This window comes from Phyllobates terribilis, unplaced genomic scaffold, assembly GCF_046119375.1.
Source record: "Phyllobates terribilis strain yellow unplaced genomic scaffold, ASM4611937v1 Scaffold_5__5_contigs__length_657084704, whole genome shotgun sequence".
In the NCBI taxonomy this organism is placed as follows: domain Eukaryota; kingdom Metazoa; phylum Chordata; class Amphibia; order Anura; family Dendrobatidae; genus Phyllobates; species Phyllobates terribilis.
This window is the reverse complement of record NW_027362765.1, coordinates 126,101,570-126,120,541: the sequence shown is the minus strand read 5'-3', so window position 1 is coordinate 126,120,541 and position 18,972 is coordinate 126,101,570. Positions and strand designations below refer to the sequence as shown.

Here is an 18,972-nt window from a genome sequence, read left to right as displayed (position 1 = left end):
AACACCCATGTAAGAAGATGATCCTTGTGAGTTAGATGGCTCTTAAAAGTATCCAATTGTTGGTACAAAAGCATTACAAACTCCCCCCCCCACACACACACACCCTTTCCCTCAACTGTGAACCAGTAAAACCCCTTTCATTTGTGTTCATTTATGTTGTAAACCTGCTCTTACTAGTAAGGGATGGGGCTCAAGTGAACCTTTGACCATTAGGTGCATGCACCTGTAAAGGAAGAAACACGATGAACAATACATCATTCTGTTAGTGTCTTGGCGAAGAACCCACTGTACTAATGTTGAAATTAAAGTAGAAACAACAAAGGTTTGGACCGTAATATCCAACCCCGATAATACTAATGTCGCATATTAGCATGAAATGATGCCTCAGTCCTACAACCTACAACGGAGAGAACCTGTTGGAATTAATTAGCATTAGTGAGAAAAATGACTTTTTCGACATTAATGGACCTTCCAGCCTCCTGCAGATTTGTTGCTCATGACTGTCCAGCCACCTGAGTGCGTCTTTTGAGGATTCAAAAAATGTAGTGCCAATGGTGACCACCCTGAGCTTGGTGGGGTTGATCATCGAGTATTGCAGGCCCAGTGTCCTCATCCTCCTCTTTATGTCCAGAAACTGGGACCTTTTGCGTTGGACCTCCACTGAGAAGTCTGGGAAAAAGGAGATTTTCTGTCCCCCCAACTTAATGTCCTGAAACGCTCTTGCTTTCCTTAGTATGATGTCTCTGTCCTTGTAGTGCAGGATTTTGATTAGCATAGGCCTGAAGGGTCTGCCCACTGAGTCCAATCTTGTGGGGACCCTGTGAGCTCTCTCCACAGCAAATAAATGAGTGAGAGTATCTTTACCAAAGGTATCCAGTAACCATTTTTTAAAAAAATCATCTAGGTCATTCCCCTCAGATTTTTCAGGAACCCCTACCAGTCTGATATTATTGCGTCTCTGATGGTTTTCCAGGTCATCAGCTTTAGCAGTCAGAGCTGCGACTGCCTGCGCGTGACTATGTATATGTCTGCGGACTGGCGGGAGAGCGTCCTCCAACTCACTAACTCTGCTTTCCACTGCTGTGGTACATTCTGCCCCTTTCTGTACGTCATGACGTATTATAGAAATAGGTTGCTGTATATGGCCTACTTGTCCCATCAGCGTATTGAGAGTAAAGTTGCATTTATTATCTGTATTGAGGGCATCTTGCAGGGAGGGGGAGTCCCCTGGTAGATCTCTTCAAGGATACAGCCTTTCCCTTTAGGAGCTACAGTAGAAATATTATACCTTTGAGGGGTTACCCCTAGCTCAGGGGATTCAGTCTTCTCGTCCATGGATAATTCCATAAAGCGGGACCCTTCACCAGGGGTCCCTCTCATCCCCTGTGCAACAGACACTGACCTCTTGAGCGGGGTACTAGAGGAAGGAGGTTTGTGGGCAAACTGCTCCAGCCGCACTGCCACATCTTCTGTCACATCTCTCTGCCTGTAGTGCGGGCGTCATTTTGGATTTCAGCCAGCACCGCTTCTTCATCTTTCCCATGCTAGGTCACACCTCTTTGATAAATCATACCCTTTTTAGTATCTGGGAATCCAGACGATAACCTTGTCCAGAAATGGGCACTTACATAAAAGTAGATTTCTTGGGTTATGAAACTAAATTCCCCCCATAAAGTCTTCATCATTGTAGTGTCATCCAGACTCCTGATTTTCCTCCTGATTTGTGGCCTTTCCTATGTTGAACATTAGAGGGTCAACCTCTACCACATCCCATTTTAGGGTAATCTTATAGGAGGTCCATCACACTGGATTCCCAAGCATAAGCCAGATCCGAACCGCGTGAAACATAAAGTACGACCTCTTATTGACTTTTATGGGTGTCCAGAAATGCTTCCGTGTCTTTATGTCACACTTATGCTCCAGGAAGCCATGTTCTGACAATCCACAGTGTGATCTAAAGCCCCCGTCTCGCATAGCGAGATCGCTAGCGAGATCGCTGCTGTGTCACGGTTTTGGTGACGCAACAGCGACCTCACCAGCGATGTCGCTATGTGTGACACTTTGCAGCGATCAGGCCCCTGCTGTGAGGTCGCTGATCGCTGCAAAGTGTCCTGGACCATTTTTTGGTCGTTGCTCTCCCGCTGGTCAGCACACATCGCTGTGTGTGACCAGCGGGAGCAGCGATCAGGCTGGTAACTATGGTAAACATCGGGTTACTAGGGGCACACGTGCACTTAGTAACCCGCTGTTTATCATGGTTACGAGCCTGCTAAAGTGAGCGGTAACCTCCCGCTCACTGTAGCAGAGTGGTAACCATGGTAAACATCGGGTTACTAGGTGCGCGTGTGCCCCTAGTAACCCGATGTTTACCATAGTTACCAGCCTGCTCCTGCTTCAGCAGGCTAGTAACCAGGAACAGGACATCGTGGAAAGATTCTTTCCACGATGTCGCTGCTCCCCTGATCGTTGGTGAGCCTGCCTGTTTGACAGCTCACCAGCGACCACATAGCGACGCAGCAACGATCCCTGACAGGTCGTATCGTTGTCGGGATCGTTGCAGCGTCGCTAAGTGTGACGGGGCCTTAACAGATTCTACATGATTCTCTGGATGCACTGAATTCTTCATGGTTCAGATCTTTAATCAGTTAGATCTACTGGATTCCACCATGATGAATGCCATACTGATATGGTTTAGATAGATTCATTTCAGAGTTTTGTCTGTGACGTCCAGGTATTAACCATCCCATTGTTCTTTACAGGGACACACAGGACACAAAGGAGAACGAGGAGAACTTGGAAAGGATGGTCAGAAGGTAATGCTGGGGTGTTTAGGACTCTCTAGAATGAGGCATGGTCACGTGGGCATTGACATTATTGAGTGAGACCTAACTTTATGCCTTGCCCTATAGTTTCCTGTTATGCCATTGTTAACAGCCACATTAAGAAAACCGTATTGCTTAATGTCTAAAGCAGGAATCTCATCGGACAATGCATGGAGGGATCCAGACTTGGCCAGGGATATTTAGTCACTTTTAGCAACAATCGTTGTACTTGGATGTCTTTCTTCCAAGTGAAAAAGTTTTACTATGGTCTCTCAAGGTCTTGGGTGTTTGTTACTATCCCGACAACCCATATAGCTATGTGACAGCCAGTAACACATCACTCATGTGGTGACCTTGTGTCATCTTCCAACATTTTTTTCCACCAGGATATGAGATGTAGATGATTTTCCTAGAGACCTTGGTGGGTTCCTCGTCACACCCTCCGTCAGGCTCTTGGACTAATTATGCCACTATGTATGGTACAGTGAGACCAGTTAATCGGAGGCATTGTTACCCCAAGTTGAATCATAATTCCACAAAAACTTTGCTCTATAGCTCCATTACACCCAGTTTTGGTGCTTTGTCATTTGGTAACCACATGTGGAGCTAACGGCAAAATAAACTCAGATCATTAAGTCGACCCGTAATTACTGGGAAAGTTTTGTTTATTCCTTAAGTTTTTCTTTGAGTTCAGATTACAACTAATTTGCAGCTTTAATTGAATTTTTCACATTTTCTCAAAACATCTGACTCTGTGTTCTTCTCTGTAGGGTGAAGCGGGTCCTCCTGGGTCCCCGGGAATCCCTGGAAGTGTGGGCTTACAGGTAAGTACCACTTCATGGCAAGCTGAGATGCATGCAACCTACAGTTCCAGTCAATGTTGAATCACCTGTCCTAAGGAAAGCACTGAAATGTTTTGTCTTTGCAGGGCCCAAGAGGTTCAAGGGGTCTAGTTGGACCTCAAGGAGCAGCAGGAGACAGGGTGAGATTTTAATATACTATATACCTGTTGTACAAGTACACCATCCACCATGCTGTAAAAGTTTGTTGGAAATTGTAGTTGATAACTACTGGTAATTTTTTTATAATTTATACATTTGGTATTTTTTTGTCTAAAGGGACCCACTGGATTTAGAGGACCCCCTGGTACACCAGGACCACCTGGGAAAGCTGTACGTATGCACCTGAGGCATGTTCCCCATCCTCTGGCTGCTTATTCCAATGATCTGTTCTGTAGCCCTATACAAAGAAGTTTACTTTAAGGAAAATGCACATATAGCAATTCCCTAGAATTAGATACCATTACCTGTGTCAGTAAAATCAATTCCTTAACCTTTCCCTTCAGATCTGCAGGGTTGCCCTAACATTTCCAAGCCCCGAAGTCTCTCAAGAGCCATGAATAATTCATTATGTATTCTGTCATTTCAGGGGGATCAAGGTGTGAGAGGAGGTCAGGGATATATCGGACCTAAAGGTGACTCTGTAAGTGATTTACTTCTATTACCCCCTTAAATGCAGCTTGTGAATTTAGTGTTAAATCATCAGCAGCATGTTATAGAGCAGAAGAGGCTGAGCAGATTGGTATATTGGTTTGTGGGAAAATATTCAGTGCCTATAGTGTTTAGATTATTTAACGCGGTACTTCCAAAATCACAATGTTGGTTCAGATTCAGGGGCGTAACGATCGTGGTGGCAGAGGGTGTGATCATGACCGGGCCTGTGATGGAGGGAGGCCCGCTGACCCCAGCGTCTTCTTCAGTTGGATGTGCATCCAACGACCCAGATAAAGCTGAAGTCAGCGAAGGGACCCTACGTCTACCTGTGCTGCAATACACGCCGCTGGCCTATCAATGGCCGGCTGCTGATGTCGGCCTGCCAGGCATTGGCAGGCCCACTCATATGCAGCTCCTTGTCTAACTTGTCCTGATGAATGCTGTGCCCATTTTTTCCAAGGAAACCACATTTCCACTTTTTCTGCCAGGCTACTTGGGTCTATTTATTAGCAATAGTTTTAAGGATACTGATCTTTCGGAAAAAATTCTAAGATTGTGGCAATTCCCTTTTAAAGCCATGCTGTTTCTATATTTAGGAGTCCAGTGGGCGGTCTTATGCAGTGATTGACATCCTTCCCCATATAAATATTCATAATGTGGGTGTTAATAACTGAGTAGGACCACCCACTGGACTCCTAAATATAGAATGAGCAGTGATAAAATACAAGTTACACTAAATCTTTTCACACAAACCTATCTATCATTCTAGACCAAGGTTGATTTTTTGGTAGAGGGCTCTAAATATACCAAAAAGTAGGGATTGTGTTCACGATCCTCCTCGCTTTCTTTGCCTCATATTTGTGGGGGCACCATATTATACATACATGTATTTAGGGAAAAGCCAAAGTCCCTATCTATATTTGCAGGGTCACTTGGATCAATAAGTGTAAATGTGTTATCTCTCTGCCATAGATAAAACTCATTACTAGTTTTGAATTTTTTTTTTAGGGCAAAGCTGGTCCCAAGGGCATGCCAGGTGGTTCTGGACCCATAGGAGAGCCGGTAAGTGATCGGAGGGAACCTTTATGCTGTGGCTGCTTTGGGTAGAGATGCAATCTTTGGCGTTGGATGTAATATGCATGGAGCCAAAGCCATCCGCATAGTAGTTCGGTTACAGACATGGCTGACGTGCATTTCACTTCACTGTTGGGATATACATAACATAACCTTCAAATGTGAATTTCCTTTCAACGATTATTAATTTTGGCCATTTGTTGTTTTGTAGGGAATGCCAGGAAAGGATGGGCGTGATGGGACGTCTGGCCTGGATGGTGAGAAGGTACTGCCGGGGAAGAAATTGATTAAGTCACATGGAAGGAGATCTCATTTACATAGGATTAGTCAGTCAATAAAATCCATTGCGGAAGAGAGTCTGGAAGATTTTGATTTTCAGATAGAAGATGCCGGTACAGGTGGACTCCCACTGCAGCACCCTCTATACATTCTTTGTTGAAGAGCAAGTAGTCGTGAGCATAATATTTTACTGAGGTTATCATGTCATCGTCCACTCAGTCATTTGCAATAACTTATTGCTTTCAAATTATAAGAGACTCTATACTATCTCATCAGTTCTGATATATCACTATTTTAGTTCTTGCCTCTTGTATCTTTAGGGTGATCGTGGAAGACTAGGAATTTCTGGTGAGAAGGGACCAAATGGACTCCCAGTAAGTATTTTAGGTTCCTCCGATTCTTTGTAGGGAATTAGAAAGGCTAAAGTGCTCCATGTATTGAGGAATGGCATTGGATGAAAATGGTTGTGTGCCTTCACGATCCAGCAGGATTAATTAGCCCTTGTTTAGAGACACCGGTAAAAAAATGACTATATTTAAAATGTTATGTACTTAGTAAAAGTCTAAGTACAGAATTCCAGTATTTAGTAGAACAGTCCCAGTACAGGAAACCACCCAATACTCCGCTATGTCTAAAGACAGAAGTAGACGCATTATGGTGATGGCAAGGACCACAAGTTATTGAAAAGGCTTAAACACAACTATGATGGCTCAATTAAGAAGTATACAGTATATCCCTGGGTTATTATTACCCATAGACTTGCTACCTAACTCTTAATTTCTATGTTTCTGTATCAATAGGGACTTCCTGGCAAAGCTGGAACTAAAGGAGAGAAAGGTCAACTGGTAAGTGACTATATTTATGAGCTATGGTCATGTCATGTATAGTGTTTGACTAGATTGGATATTTCTTGCATTAGGTTCTTGACCAATTGTACTCTTTCAGGGCAGCCATGGAGAATTGGGAGAAGCGGGCCCCTCTGGAGAGCCAGGTATTCCCGTATGTATCCACCAACCCAACGGCAATGTATCTGTCCAAACTACTAGTGAACAAACAAGATACAGACAAAACCTAGGATATCCCCCATCATTTTCATAATTTCACCAGAGGCTCCTTGTTTTCTAGCCCCATGAACAAAACAATGGGCCTTTGGGAATAAAGACGGACCCAAGTAATAAGGCTGAAGTGCCATGCTGTTAGGTTGTCATAACATCTTGTATTGCTCTAAGCTAAGTCATGAGGTTTATATTATTTTCCAGGGTGAAGCTGGACCTCCAGGAGAGAGAGGAGTGGAAGGCCCCAGAGGAGGAGCTGTAAGTGGACATGGTGATTTCCGAATGTCTGTAACATAATGTTGATCCTTTTGCTGCATTGTCATGTATGAGAGCAGATATGTACACCATAAAATGGAGATCAGAGGACATCCTGAACTGGATGTGATATGGTCACACATGTAGGAAAGGTTGTGTAACAAATAGGCATTATGATTGATATGGTTGGGCTGAGATAGATGGTGACATTACTTGAGGGAAGACAGAAAACCAATTAGTTAGGATTCACTGGGGTGGAAAGTAGTTTGCTCTGCTTCATACCGAGTTTTACCAGACTTCTACAGTTATATGAAGAACCATGGGGGACTCAGCTTTAGGGTCTTCAGGCCAACTACCTAACTGCTGTCCATTGTCATTCAGATGGGCAATGGGGACTTAGTAAACCAGCCTACCAAATGTGTAGTCAACGAGTTTTCATTTCTTAGTCAGAGCTTAATGACCTCTCTAGACAAATTAATTACTTGGTTATAATTTCGTCGAAGCTCCTGTAGATGTTTGTCAGGTCTTCAGAAATGGAAAGGGAAATTCACAATATTCAAAGTGCAGTAATTTTATCCATTTGGTTTTCCGTCATCCCATCACCATTTCTTCCTATGGTGAGACAGGAAAGCTCAAAACTGGTATGCCCTTTCTATCCAATATAGGACACAAGGATAGCATGACTTTCAGGCTACTTTTCCTGGGCTTATTTGCTACCATTAAGTTTTGAAGTTTCCTCTGGGGATGAAACGGACCATAAGGAAGGGATTAAAAGCAATTATAGCTATATACCCCCATGCCTCCAATGTGGCCTCAAAAAAGCTACATGTGTTTCTTCTCATATATGCAAATAACTTAATGTTAAAACTCATTTATGTTCTGTGTCAGCTGTGGTGGGTTTGAACAAGACCATCACCCCTGTGTAAAGTGGAATGTATTTCTCTCCGCAGGGTGGTGTTGGTCTGTCAGGACCTATTGGAGCTGCTGGAGTCCGCGGTTTTCAGGTCAGTAATTCATTTTTTGATAAAATATACCACAATATCAACTTACGATGAAGCCTCAAAAGACACCAATATGATAGGGGGAGAAGCTGTCCATCAACACCCAATGACAATGCATTGTTACTCAAAGCTTCAAGAGCCACTTCTGGCCCACTGAATGATACATAGCAGATCAGTAACTTGAATTTAATGAATTTGCATAGAGTTATTATAATGGTCATAACAGTTATTATATGTTTTTACATGTATTTCATATCTCATATAGGGCCCAAAAGGCAACATTGGTGATCCCGGCTTACCTGGACCTACTGGGATCCGTGGTGGATTTGGAGAACGCGTAAGAGAGTTGTTGTATATAAGGAATTTTTCTTTGGATAGATAGATAAAAGATAAATTAATAGATACATAATAGATAGATGAATATGATATAGATAGAGCCAGATGTCAGACTCCTTATGTGACTGCACTTAGATGCTACATTTGGCTGAATGAACTGGATCTGCATCTACCAGTTGGATGTGACAAGAGCTGAGCTCTGGACTGTTCTCTGGTCCAACCATCCAGAATAAATGGCCCTGACACCCGCAGACTCCTCATTTAAGGTGCCCAAATGTTAATCCCTCATTAAAACCCTCAATTAATCAGTAATGAATACAACGGGCCTTGAGCGCACACTGTGCAGGAATGTCTGAGGGAATTCACAGCTTAACCTTCATTTTTCACCTCCAGGGTCCAGTCGGAGCTGCTGGCCCCAAAGGCAACCAGGTGAGCATGGCGAGAGGCTGCAATATTACAAAGGACCCTTGAGTAGGGTGATAACCAACGAGGCTGAGATACACTGAGAGGCCAGCTTTCGGGGACATTATACAATCAGCACAAGCCGACTACTGTATGATTAAACCTAACCCCAAATACGGACCCCATCCCCATTAGCCATAGTGCCCCATAACAGTGACTCCATAGCAGCATCAGAAAGCCCTGTAATTATAAATCTGGCCATAGCTCTCTGACGTTCGGGGCAAACAGGTATTTCTCCTGACTCCTACATACAAGTGAGGGCTCCGTCAAGTGTTTATGAGAGGAGAAAGTCGCTGTTAGGTGGTTAGATCTGATCTAATGTGGGACTTCAGTCAGAATTACACATAACTGTACCTACCAGATTGACTTCAGAGAAGTGCCAACACATTGAGAGTGCTCCATGATAGTGATAGTGCCAACCAGACTAACCACATAAGACCAGGTTCAGACGGTCTTTTACAGGCACATTTGCAAGCCCTTATTATGGACAGAAGTCCAGCCTGACCAGAAGTGTGATGGCCCAAACTCAGCTTATTAGATCCCTAGGAAGCTGTGAGTTTGGGTTAGACCCGTGACCATGCATGGACAAATGCACCTGTATTACGCCCGTCAGAAACCTGCCTTACAGAACTTCCTTTACCGCATTGGAGTTCCCTAAAGTAGTACTAACCAAACAGACCATATAAAAGCGCCCCCATAACCACATCAGCTGGCTGTGTAACAATGATAGTCTGAGTGTTCCATAACAGTGACAGTCAGAAAACGCTTAGATTCTGCCAAACTGCCTCATGAAAAGTACAAGCCCCCCTAACACTGCTAGTATGTGTCCCACATAACATTATCAAAGTGCTCTACACAGTTCCAGGCTGATAGACCCCTCGTAACAGTACCACAATAACAACATTTCAGTGACCCCATATGAGTGCCCCATGATAATGACATCTATAAAACCCTAGCAATATTTCCAGTCCAGGTCTGACTTGTTTAAAACTAATATTTAGTACTTATGTTTAGGGCATTGCTGGATCTGACGGACTTCCAGGAGAAAAGGGGGAGATGGTAAGTAATGGATGGTCCAGGGTAAGACCCACCACGGACCATATCCTCACATAACCAGAAGCAGGGTACACAGATCTGTTATATGATATGCATGAACCTCTAAATATGATTATGGTTATCACCTTTTAAATTCTATAAATACTGAAGAGATCATGGAGGCATGAGGCACAAAGACCAGCTTGCCTCGGAATTTACTAGCACATGAATTAGTTGGCTGGTGAAACCAAAATTGGCACCCATATTATGTGGGTCACTTCCATATCTATGGTAGTGGAAATCACAGATACTGTTAATATCTTTATTCTCTATGTGTCTTTTAGGGACCCTTTGGCTCAGTCGGACAGAAAGGAGAGGTAAGAGAATATTATGAATGTTTAAATTCCTATCCCTCATACTGAGGAAGATCCATTTTCCGGGGTACAACAGAGAAAAGGAAGTACCTAAGGCTGAAGGATTTACATGATCCTTACCTGTCCAGAGTAGCTTCCTTAGAGGGGTTGTCCAGGTTTTTCACAAAAGTCTGCAGACACCCTATGTGACACTGAGAATCCTCAGACATTGTGAGGATTCTCTGGTGCCGTCGGCAAGACCAAATGGTCATGTGACCACAAGTATGTGAGTGACATAGTGACTGTAGATTTGTGCCAAACCTGGACAACCCCTTTAAATCAGAACACCTGAAAGATGCCCTAGAAGTCTGCAACGAAGCATGCGGCAAATACTAAGGATCATATGTGGCAGATACGCCGTTTTTAGTGACCCGCCTATGCAATTACAGCAGACAAAATACTAGCACCAATTACAGTAGTGGCAACCACATAGTAGTGAGAATTGTGCAAACTACATACAATAGTACCAGCCCCTTTCTTACCATATACAGTCATGGCCAAAAGTGTTGGCACCCTTGAAATTGTTCAAGAAAATGAAGTATTTTTCCCAGAAAATTATTGCAATTACACGTTTTGTTATACACATGTTTATTTCCTTTGTGTGTACTGAAACAACACAAAAAAACAGGCTAATTGGACATCATTTCACACAAAACCCCCAAAATGGGATAGACCAAATTGTTGGCACCCTCAACTTAATATTTGGTTGCACACCCTTTGGAATAAATAACTGCAATCAGTCGCTTCCTATAATCATCAACAGCTTTTTAAACCTCTCGGCTAGAATTTTGGACCAATCTTCTATTGCAAACTTCTCCAGGTCTCTCATATTTGAAGGGTGTCTTCTCCCAACAGCAATTTTAAGATCTCTCCACAGGTGTTCAATGGGATTTAGATCCGGACACATTGCTGGCCACTTCAGGACTCTCCAGAGCTTTGTTTCCATCTGTTTTTGGGTGCTTCTTGAAGTGCGCTTAGGGTCATTGTCCTGCTGGAAGACCCATGACCTAGGACACAAACCCAGCTGTCTTGACACTGGGCACTACATTGCGACCCAAAATCCTTTGGTAATCTTCAGATTTCATAATGCCTTGCACACAGTCAAAGCACCCAGTGCCAGAGGCACCAAAACAACCCAAAAAACATCTTTGAACCTCCACCATATTTGACTGTAGGTACTGTGTTCTTTTCTTTGTAGTCCTCATTCCGTTTTCAGTAAACAGTAGAATCATGTGCTTTACCAAAAAGCTCTATCGTCGTCTCAGCTGTCCACAAGACGCTTTCCCAGAACCATTTTGACTTACTCACGTACATTTTGGCAAACTGCAGCCTAGCTTTTTTATGTCTGTGTATCAAGCAGTGGGGGTCCTTCTGGGTCTCCTTCCATAGCGTTTCATTTCATTCAAATGTTGACAAATAAATAGTTCATGCTGACACTGATGCACCCTGAGCCTGCAGGGCAGCTTGAATTTCTTTGGAACCTGATTGGGGCTGCTTATCCACTATCCAGACTATCCTGCATTGCGACCTTTCATCAATTTTTCTCTGACGTCCACGTCCAGGGAGATTAGCTACAGTGCCATGGATTGTAAACTTCTTGAATATGTTGCACACCATGGACAAAGATACATCAAGATCTCTGGAGATGGACTTATAACATTGAGATTGTTGATATTGTTCAACAATTTTGGTTGTCAAGTCCTCAGACAGTTGTCTTTTCATCTTTCTGTTCTCCATGCTTAGTGGACAGACACACGATGCAAAGATTGAGTCAACTTTTCCCCTTTTTATCTGGTTTCATGTGTGATTTTCATATTGCCCACACCTGTTATTTGCCACAGGTTAGTTTGAATGACCATCACATAGTAGAAACAAAGTTGTTTGCCCACAATTTTGGAAAGGTGCCAACAATTTTGCCTGACCCATTTTTGGGATTTTGTGTAAAATTATGTCCAATTTGCCTTTTTTTTCTGTTTTTTTTTTGTGTTGTTCCAATACACACAAAGGAAATAAACATGTGTATAACAAAACATGTGTAATTGCAATAAATTTCTATGAGAAATACTTCATTTTTTGCAACAATTTCAAAGGAGCCAACACTTTTGGCCATGACTGTATGCCCATGAAGTACTGAAAACCATCACAGAACCATGTAGTAGTACCCATACAATTATGTCAGCATTGTTCAGCACCTATGGTTACTGAAGACCAATGGACCTATGCGATAATAAATTGGAGAAGCTACTTAGGGATTATGAAGACATACATAAACCTTAAGAAGCTTCTCCAATTAACTACCCCATAAGTTTACTGATCTATTGAAATAAACTACATCAGACATCGCTATTATGTAGCACCCCACCCCAAATGTCAGTTTTCCTGGTGAAGCTGTCCTTAGTATGAGGTTGTATGTTGTGACGTCATTGTCAGCTTATCTGCTTCTCACTCTTGTGTTGCTCTTTGTCTCTTTATTAGCCAGGAGTGAGAGGTGAAACCGGCCCTAAAGGTATTTCAGGACCCAACGGCACATCTGGCGTACTAGGAGTACCTGGCCCACCAGGTCCAATGGGTTTTCAAGGAGAACAGGGAGTCCCTGGCATCACAGGAAAATCTGGCGTCCTTGTAAGTAACTTACTACAGACACCTCTGCCTGTTGACCATCAATATGGCTGCCATGGCAGCTCAACCAAGGCTTTACCATCCTGCTATTCATGACCAGTCTATGTAATGTCTTCTCATACCAGCGGATGTCAGACAACGCTGCCCCCTGCCTCCCAATCCCTGCAACTGATGTCCACAAGATCTGCTCTTTTTGACCAAAGCATTAATGTACATTTACATTTTTTAGGCACAGTATATACAGTTTAGGCACCACTTACACAGGACAGGCTTTATTTTTCCATTTTATCCACTTCCTACAAAGATTATATAAATTTCTTTTAATTAAAAAAGTTAATAACTTGGGGTGCCGATATTTTTTTCATAAGGCTCTATCTGTAAGCCAAAAGTTGAATAGCTTTGTAAAACTCAGATAATGAGATGTATATATACATTATATTGTGGATGTGGAATTTGTCATTAGCAGGCAGTCCATGACTATGTCCTAAGCCTAGATATGATATATGTATTCTGATTCCGTCTGTAAGCCGGTCTTACTATAGACCCAACTACTAAAATCACACAGTGTTTGCTTGTAGTCTGTGACCATGGAGACACATTGCTCTGCATGGCAGCTGAATACACAAAAAGCTAGGACATTTTTCATTGAGAAGTATTCATACCTTTTACGTCAATGCATGACAATGGGCAACTCAAAGATATGAAAGTAACAAATAGGACTGGCATTCCTGTGTCCATCCTCTTGAGCTAACCACCTGTTTTACTATTAATGACCTATATAGAAATGTGCAAGGCTTAAAATCAATAAAAATATATTCTTTATTGAATAACATAATAATTTAAAACAAAAAACTTGACATACAAAATTTAGCCATATAAAATACTAAAGTTCCCTTTAAAATTCCACTCCCTTATTTCAATACACACCCCCCCCCCCCTGATGAAGCTTGATGCGAAACGCGGGTCAGGTACATTTTCTTTGATAAAGTGTACTCCATGCAACTGTGCATTATTAGCATTATGTGAACTTTCATGTGATATCACTCCCTTATTTTTTACCTGTATTTATCTAAAAGGGCCTTAACCCCTTAACAACCGCCAATACGCATTAAAACGGCGGTAGTTAAGGGGCCTTATTCCCTCATTGCCGTTTTAAAACAGTAATCGGGAATAAGGGAATACTGCCCCCAGAGGCGGCAATTTCCGCGGGTGTCAGCTGTATGTGACAGCTGCCACCTTGCAATCACGACAGCGGTAATTAATTTGTTACAAGAGGGTCACAAGACCCCCTTAGTAACAATCGGACCCCCGCGATGACAATCGCACGTCCCGATGGTTACCATGGTACCCGGATCATGTGATGATGTGAGATCCAGCAATAAGCAGTGTATGAGACCAGCAATCAAAATAAAAATTATACATGTCCCACAGTGGGACTTAGTGAAAAAGTAGAAAAAAATTAAATAAAATATGTAAAAAAGTAAAAAAAAAAAAACGAAATTGCACACAAATCACTAAAATCAGTTTTGCCACTCAAAACGCAGCGTTTGTGATAAAACAAAAATAAACAAAAAAGTACACATAATTGTTATCGCCACTTCCGGAACGACCCGCTGTATAAAACTGTCACGTTATTTATTCCGTTTGGAATAATAATAAAAAACACGCTGAAAATGTCACTTTTTCATCATACTGACTCACAAAAAAGGGAATAAAAAGCGATCAAAAAGTCATATGTAAAAAAAAATTGTACAAATGAAAACGTCAAACCGTCCCGCAATAAAAGCCCTAATATGGCTCATTTGGCAAAAAATAAAAAAGTTACAGCTCTCAGTATATGAATGATGATGAAAACAAATTCATTTTTGTAACATTTTGTCTTTAGTCTGTAAAAATAGCAAATCATGAAAAAAAAACAATATAACTGTGGTATTGCTGCAATTGTACTGACCTGACGAACAATTTAGTCTAATCACTTTTACTGCACGGTGAATGGCACAAAAAATAAAAAATAATAACTGAATTGCTGGTTTTTGTTCATTCTGTAACCGCACGATGAACCGCGCAAAATTTAAAATAAGAACTATTCTGGTACTGCTGTCTATTTGTTTATTCTGCCTCCGATATATTGGAATATGGCTCAGCTCAAATTTATCCTGCGCTCTCCGCTGAGCGGTACGTCAGGGTTTCCGTGTAAATCTCCAAAACCGCGATTCAGACAAAACCTCGGACGGAACCACTCACTTATGAGTCAGGTGAAGTCACTTTGGACTGGTCTGTTTACCGGTGGTGTCCTGTCATTTTAGGTGTCTTTTTAGCGCACAAGTGTGGGCGACCACAGATCTGTGTGTGCCTAAAAAGATAGATACCACCGGCGCAGACACAAACGGACTCCAAAGTGTCTCCATCTGCCTCATTATGGCGGGTGGTTCTGTCGGGGGTTTCATCTGAATCACATTTTTGTGGTATTGGCACTCGTTGGCTTCATTCAAATAAATGGATTTTTATTGCGTATAGAATTTCCAGAATAAATAAATACTGTAATTATTTATTCTGGATATTCTATACGCAATAAAAATCCATTTATTTGAATGAAGCCAATGAGTGCCAAGTATTTCTTGTATACTACCAACGGATATACCCAGAAGTGCCGTGCTTTTTCTCTGACGTGTGGCCTAACAGTAATTTCTAACGACATATGGGGCATCACCACGTTCGGGAGAAATTGTGCACTAAATTATCGAGTCCTGTTTCACCTATTAACCCTTGTATACCTGAAAAATTTGAAGCAAATATAATAATTACATTTTTACCACTAAAATGTCATATTTCAATGTCTCAATGTTCTAAAATTATGTGAGACACGGAACATGGGTTTAAAATACTCACTACACCCCTAGATGAATTGCTTAGGCAGTGAAGTTTCCAATATGGGCTCACCTGGGGAGTTTCTGCTGTTCTGGCACCTCAGGGGCTCAGCTAATGGAGCCCACAGTCTATTAAAATGGAATCTGCGTTCTAAAATTAGGGCTCCTTCCCATTCAATCCCTCCAAATTTCCAAAATGGGGTCAGTTGTGGGAGGTTTCTGCTGTTTTTGCATTTATGGGACTTTCCAAATGTGTCATGGCATTCACAATTTATTCCATACAAATAGCGCTCTTTCTTTTCCTAGCCCTGCCATGTCCCCAAACAGAAGTTTTTGACCACATGTGGGTATCATTGCGTTTGAGAGAAATTGCGTAAAAAATTATGGTGTCTGTTTTCACCTATAGTCCATTGCGAAAATTACAAATTTGGTGCTAAAACAACATTATTGTGGAAAAAAATGAACATTTTCCATATGACGACCTAATGTTATCAAATTCTGTGTAGTACCTGTGGGTTCAAAATGCTCACTATACCCTTGGATAAAATCATTGAGGGGTGTAGTTTCCAAAATGGGGTCACTTATGTTTTTTTTTCCACTGTTTAGGCACATCAGGGGCTCTCCAAATGCTACATGTCGCCCGCAGACTATTCCATCAAAGTCTGTGTTCCAAAATATCACTCCTTCCTTTTCGAGCCTTGCCGTGCGCCTAAACAATAGTTTTCCCCTACATATGGGGTATCGGTGTACTCAGGAGCAATTGCACAACAAATTTTGGGGTCCATTTTCTCCTGTTACCCTTGTGAAAATAAAACATTTGGGGCTAAAATACATTTTTGTGCGAACAATGTGATTTTCTTTATTTTCACGGCTCTACGTTATAAACATCTGTGAAGCTCCTGGAGGTTGAAGGTGCTCACCAGACATCTACATACATTCCTTGAGGGGTCACTTGTGAGGGGTTTCCACTGTTCAGGCACATCAGGGGGTCTCTGAATGCGAAATGGCGTCCACTCTCGATTCCAGCCTTTTTTGCATGCAAAAAGTCAAATTTGTGGTCCTTCGCTTCCGTTTGCCCAAACAATAGTTTTCCCCTACATATGAGGTATCGGCATACTCAGGAGAAATTAAAAAACAAATTTTGGTGTCCATTTTCTCCTGTTACCTTTGGGGCTAAAGTAAAAAATTGTTTCCTTCCACATTGCTTTAGTTCCTGTGAAGCACATGAAGGGTTAATAAACTTTCTTGAATGTGGTTTTGAGCACCTTGAGGGGTGCAGTTTTTAGAATGGTGTCACTTTTGGATATTTTCTCTCATAAAGGCTCCTCAAAGTGACTTCAAATAAGATGTGGTCCCTAAAAAAATGGTTTTGTAAATTTTGTTGGAAAAATGAGAAATTGCTGGTTAACTTTTAACCCTTATAGCTCCCTAACAAAAAAAAATTATGTTTCAAAAATTGTGCAGATGTAAAGTAGACATGTGGGAAATGTTATTTAACTATCTTGTGTGACATATCTCTCTGATTTCAGGGCATAAGAATTTAAAATTTGCAAATTGTGAAATTTTCGCCAAATTTCCGATCTTTTCACAAATAAACGCAAGTTGTATCAAACAAATTTTACTACTATCATGAAGTACAATATGTTATGAGAAAACAGTCTCAGAATCAGGGGGATCCGTTGAAGCGTTCCAGAGGTATTACCACATGAAGTGACAGTGGTCAGAATTAAAAAAAATTGGCCTGGTCATTAAGGGCATAATTGAATCTGTCACTAAGGGGTTAATTTATACCGCACTTGCTAGTTTGGCTTGTACCTTTTGAGTGTCTGTCCTCAATACTGTGATTGCACATAATATGATATGTATTGATTTATAGTATTCACACAAGGGAATTTTGGCATTATCACTTACCTATCTTTAGTATTTTATATGACTTTTGTATGTCTATTTTTATGTTTTTCATTATTATGTTATCCAATAAAGATTTTTTATTTTAAGCCTTGCACATTTCTACATAGGTATTCTTGAATTTAATGGTGCATTTTGACCCCTTATATATAGCTCCTTATACTCGTGTAAGTGTTTCATTGATGATTTATTGTAGTTGTTTTTCATGTTTTAGGGAAAGCTGGCAAGTGAGCAGCATATCCGGGAGCTGTGCGGTGGAATGATCAGCGGTGAGTGCCGCTGTGCTGTGTATACTGGTCAGTCACTCAATGTCAAGCTTGAGGTTGTCAAACTGGATGGGAATGTAGAAGCCCATGCTGAATCCATATCTTGCCTTTTGTGCAGTTGATTATGAAACTAGTGTGGAGCTATAATTTTTTAACCTGGGCTGAAGGGAAAGAATGGCTTAAATCAGAATAGCTACCATGGGAAGTATCATGACATGAACAATCTTTTCTTGGTACAAGCCCCTGTATATGGATAGTCTATTCTAGAACTCAGTTGTGTAAGCATACCTGGATAAAATGGGATGCTAAGACTTAGAGGGCTATTCCTATTTCCAAGATTCTATCCCAATACATAGTAGATGTAATAATATTAGAAAATACCTCCAATTAGAAATGTAGTATAGTTCTTCTGATTCACTATGTCGCTTACTCCATGTGAAGGGCATTGCAGCAGCTTAGGTATCCATAGTTATGACCGCTAACAACTAATTAACTGTCACCATATGACTGGTCGTAACAATGGATAAGTAAGCTACTGCAATACCCTGCATATGGAGTAAGCGACATGGAGAATCAGAAGAACTATACTACATTTCTAATTGGAGGTATTTGCTAATATTATTATTACATCTACTACATATTGGGATAGGATTTTGGAGATGGGAATACTCTTTAAAGATCAATTTATTGGCGTCTTGTTGAGCACCTTGAACACAGAACCCAATAAAGATGACCAGTGAAGGGCACAAGCTAAATATATGTCTCCATCTAAAGTTGATGTGTTCTACCTTTCTTTACTCCATATTTTTGCAGATCAAATTGCACAGCTAGCAGCAAATCTAAGAAGACCTTTAGCTCCAGGATCGGTTGGTCGCCCAGGCCCTGCTGGAGCACCTGGACCTCAGGGTGCTCCTGGCCGTGTAGGACATCAAGGTATTCGCGGACCTCAAGGATACCGAGGGCCAACAGGAGATTTGGGAGCACCAGGTCCAAGAGGTAAGAGCAGGCTTCTGTCTACAAGAAGATCATAATAGTATTTGGTTTCCATAGGTTTCAATATTTATCAGGCAGAAAACTCGGACACAGG

The 18,972-nt window shown here is 41.6% G+C and overlaps 1 protein-coding gene across 1 annotated transcript in view; it reads left to right on the top strand.

Annotated features, from left to right (window-relative positions):
* Nucleotides 1-18,972, top strand: part of COL9A3 (collagen type IX alpha 3 chain) — a 55,854-nt gene that overhangs the window by 35,547 nt on the left and 1,335 nt on the right. The window contains exons 12-30 of the mRNA XM_073681044.1: nt 2,760-2,813; nt 3,593-3,646; nt 3,751-3,804; nt 3,941-3,994; nt 4,251-4,304; nt 5,324-5,377; nt 5,601-5,654; nt 5,989-6,042; nt 6,469-6,513; nt 6,614-6,667; nt 6,928-6,981; nt 7,929-7,982; nt 8,245-8,316; nt 8,709-8,744; nt 9,792-9,836; nt 10,157-10,189; nt 12,701-12,847; nt 17,834-17,888; nt 18,699-18,881. Of these exons, the coding sequence (XP_073537145.1) occupies nt 2,760-2,813; nt 3,593-3,646; nt 3,751-3,804; nt 3,941-3,994; nt 4,251-4,304; nt 5,324-5,377; nt 5,601-5,654; nt 5,989-6,042; nt 6,469-6,513; nt 6,614-6,667; nt 6,928-6,981; nt 7,929-7,982; nt 8,245-8,316; nt 8,709-8,744; nt 9,792-9,836; nt 10,157-10,189; nt 12,701-12,847; nt 17,834-17,888; nt 18,699-18,881 (1,210 nt within the window). The remainder of the gene's footprint in view (nt 1-2,759; nt 2,814-3,592; nt 3,647-3,750; nt 3,805-3,940; nt 3,995-4,250; nt 4,305-5,323; nt 5,378-5,600; nt 5,655-5,988; nt 6,043-6,468; nt 6,514-6,613; nt 6,668-6,927; nt 6,982-7,928; nt 7,983-8,244; nt 8,317-8,708; nt 8,745-9,791; nt 9,837-10,156; nt 10,190-12,700; nt 12,848-17,833; nt 17,889-18,698; nt 18,882-18,972) is intronic.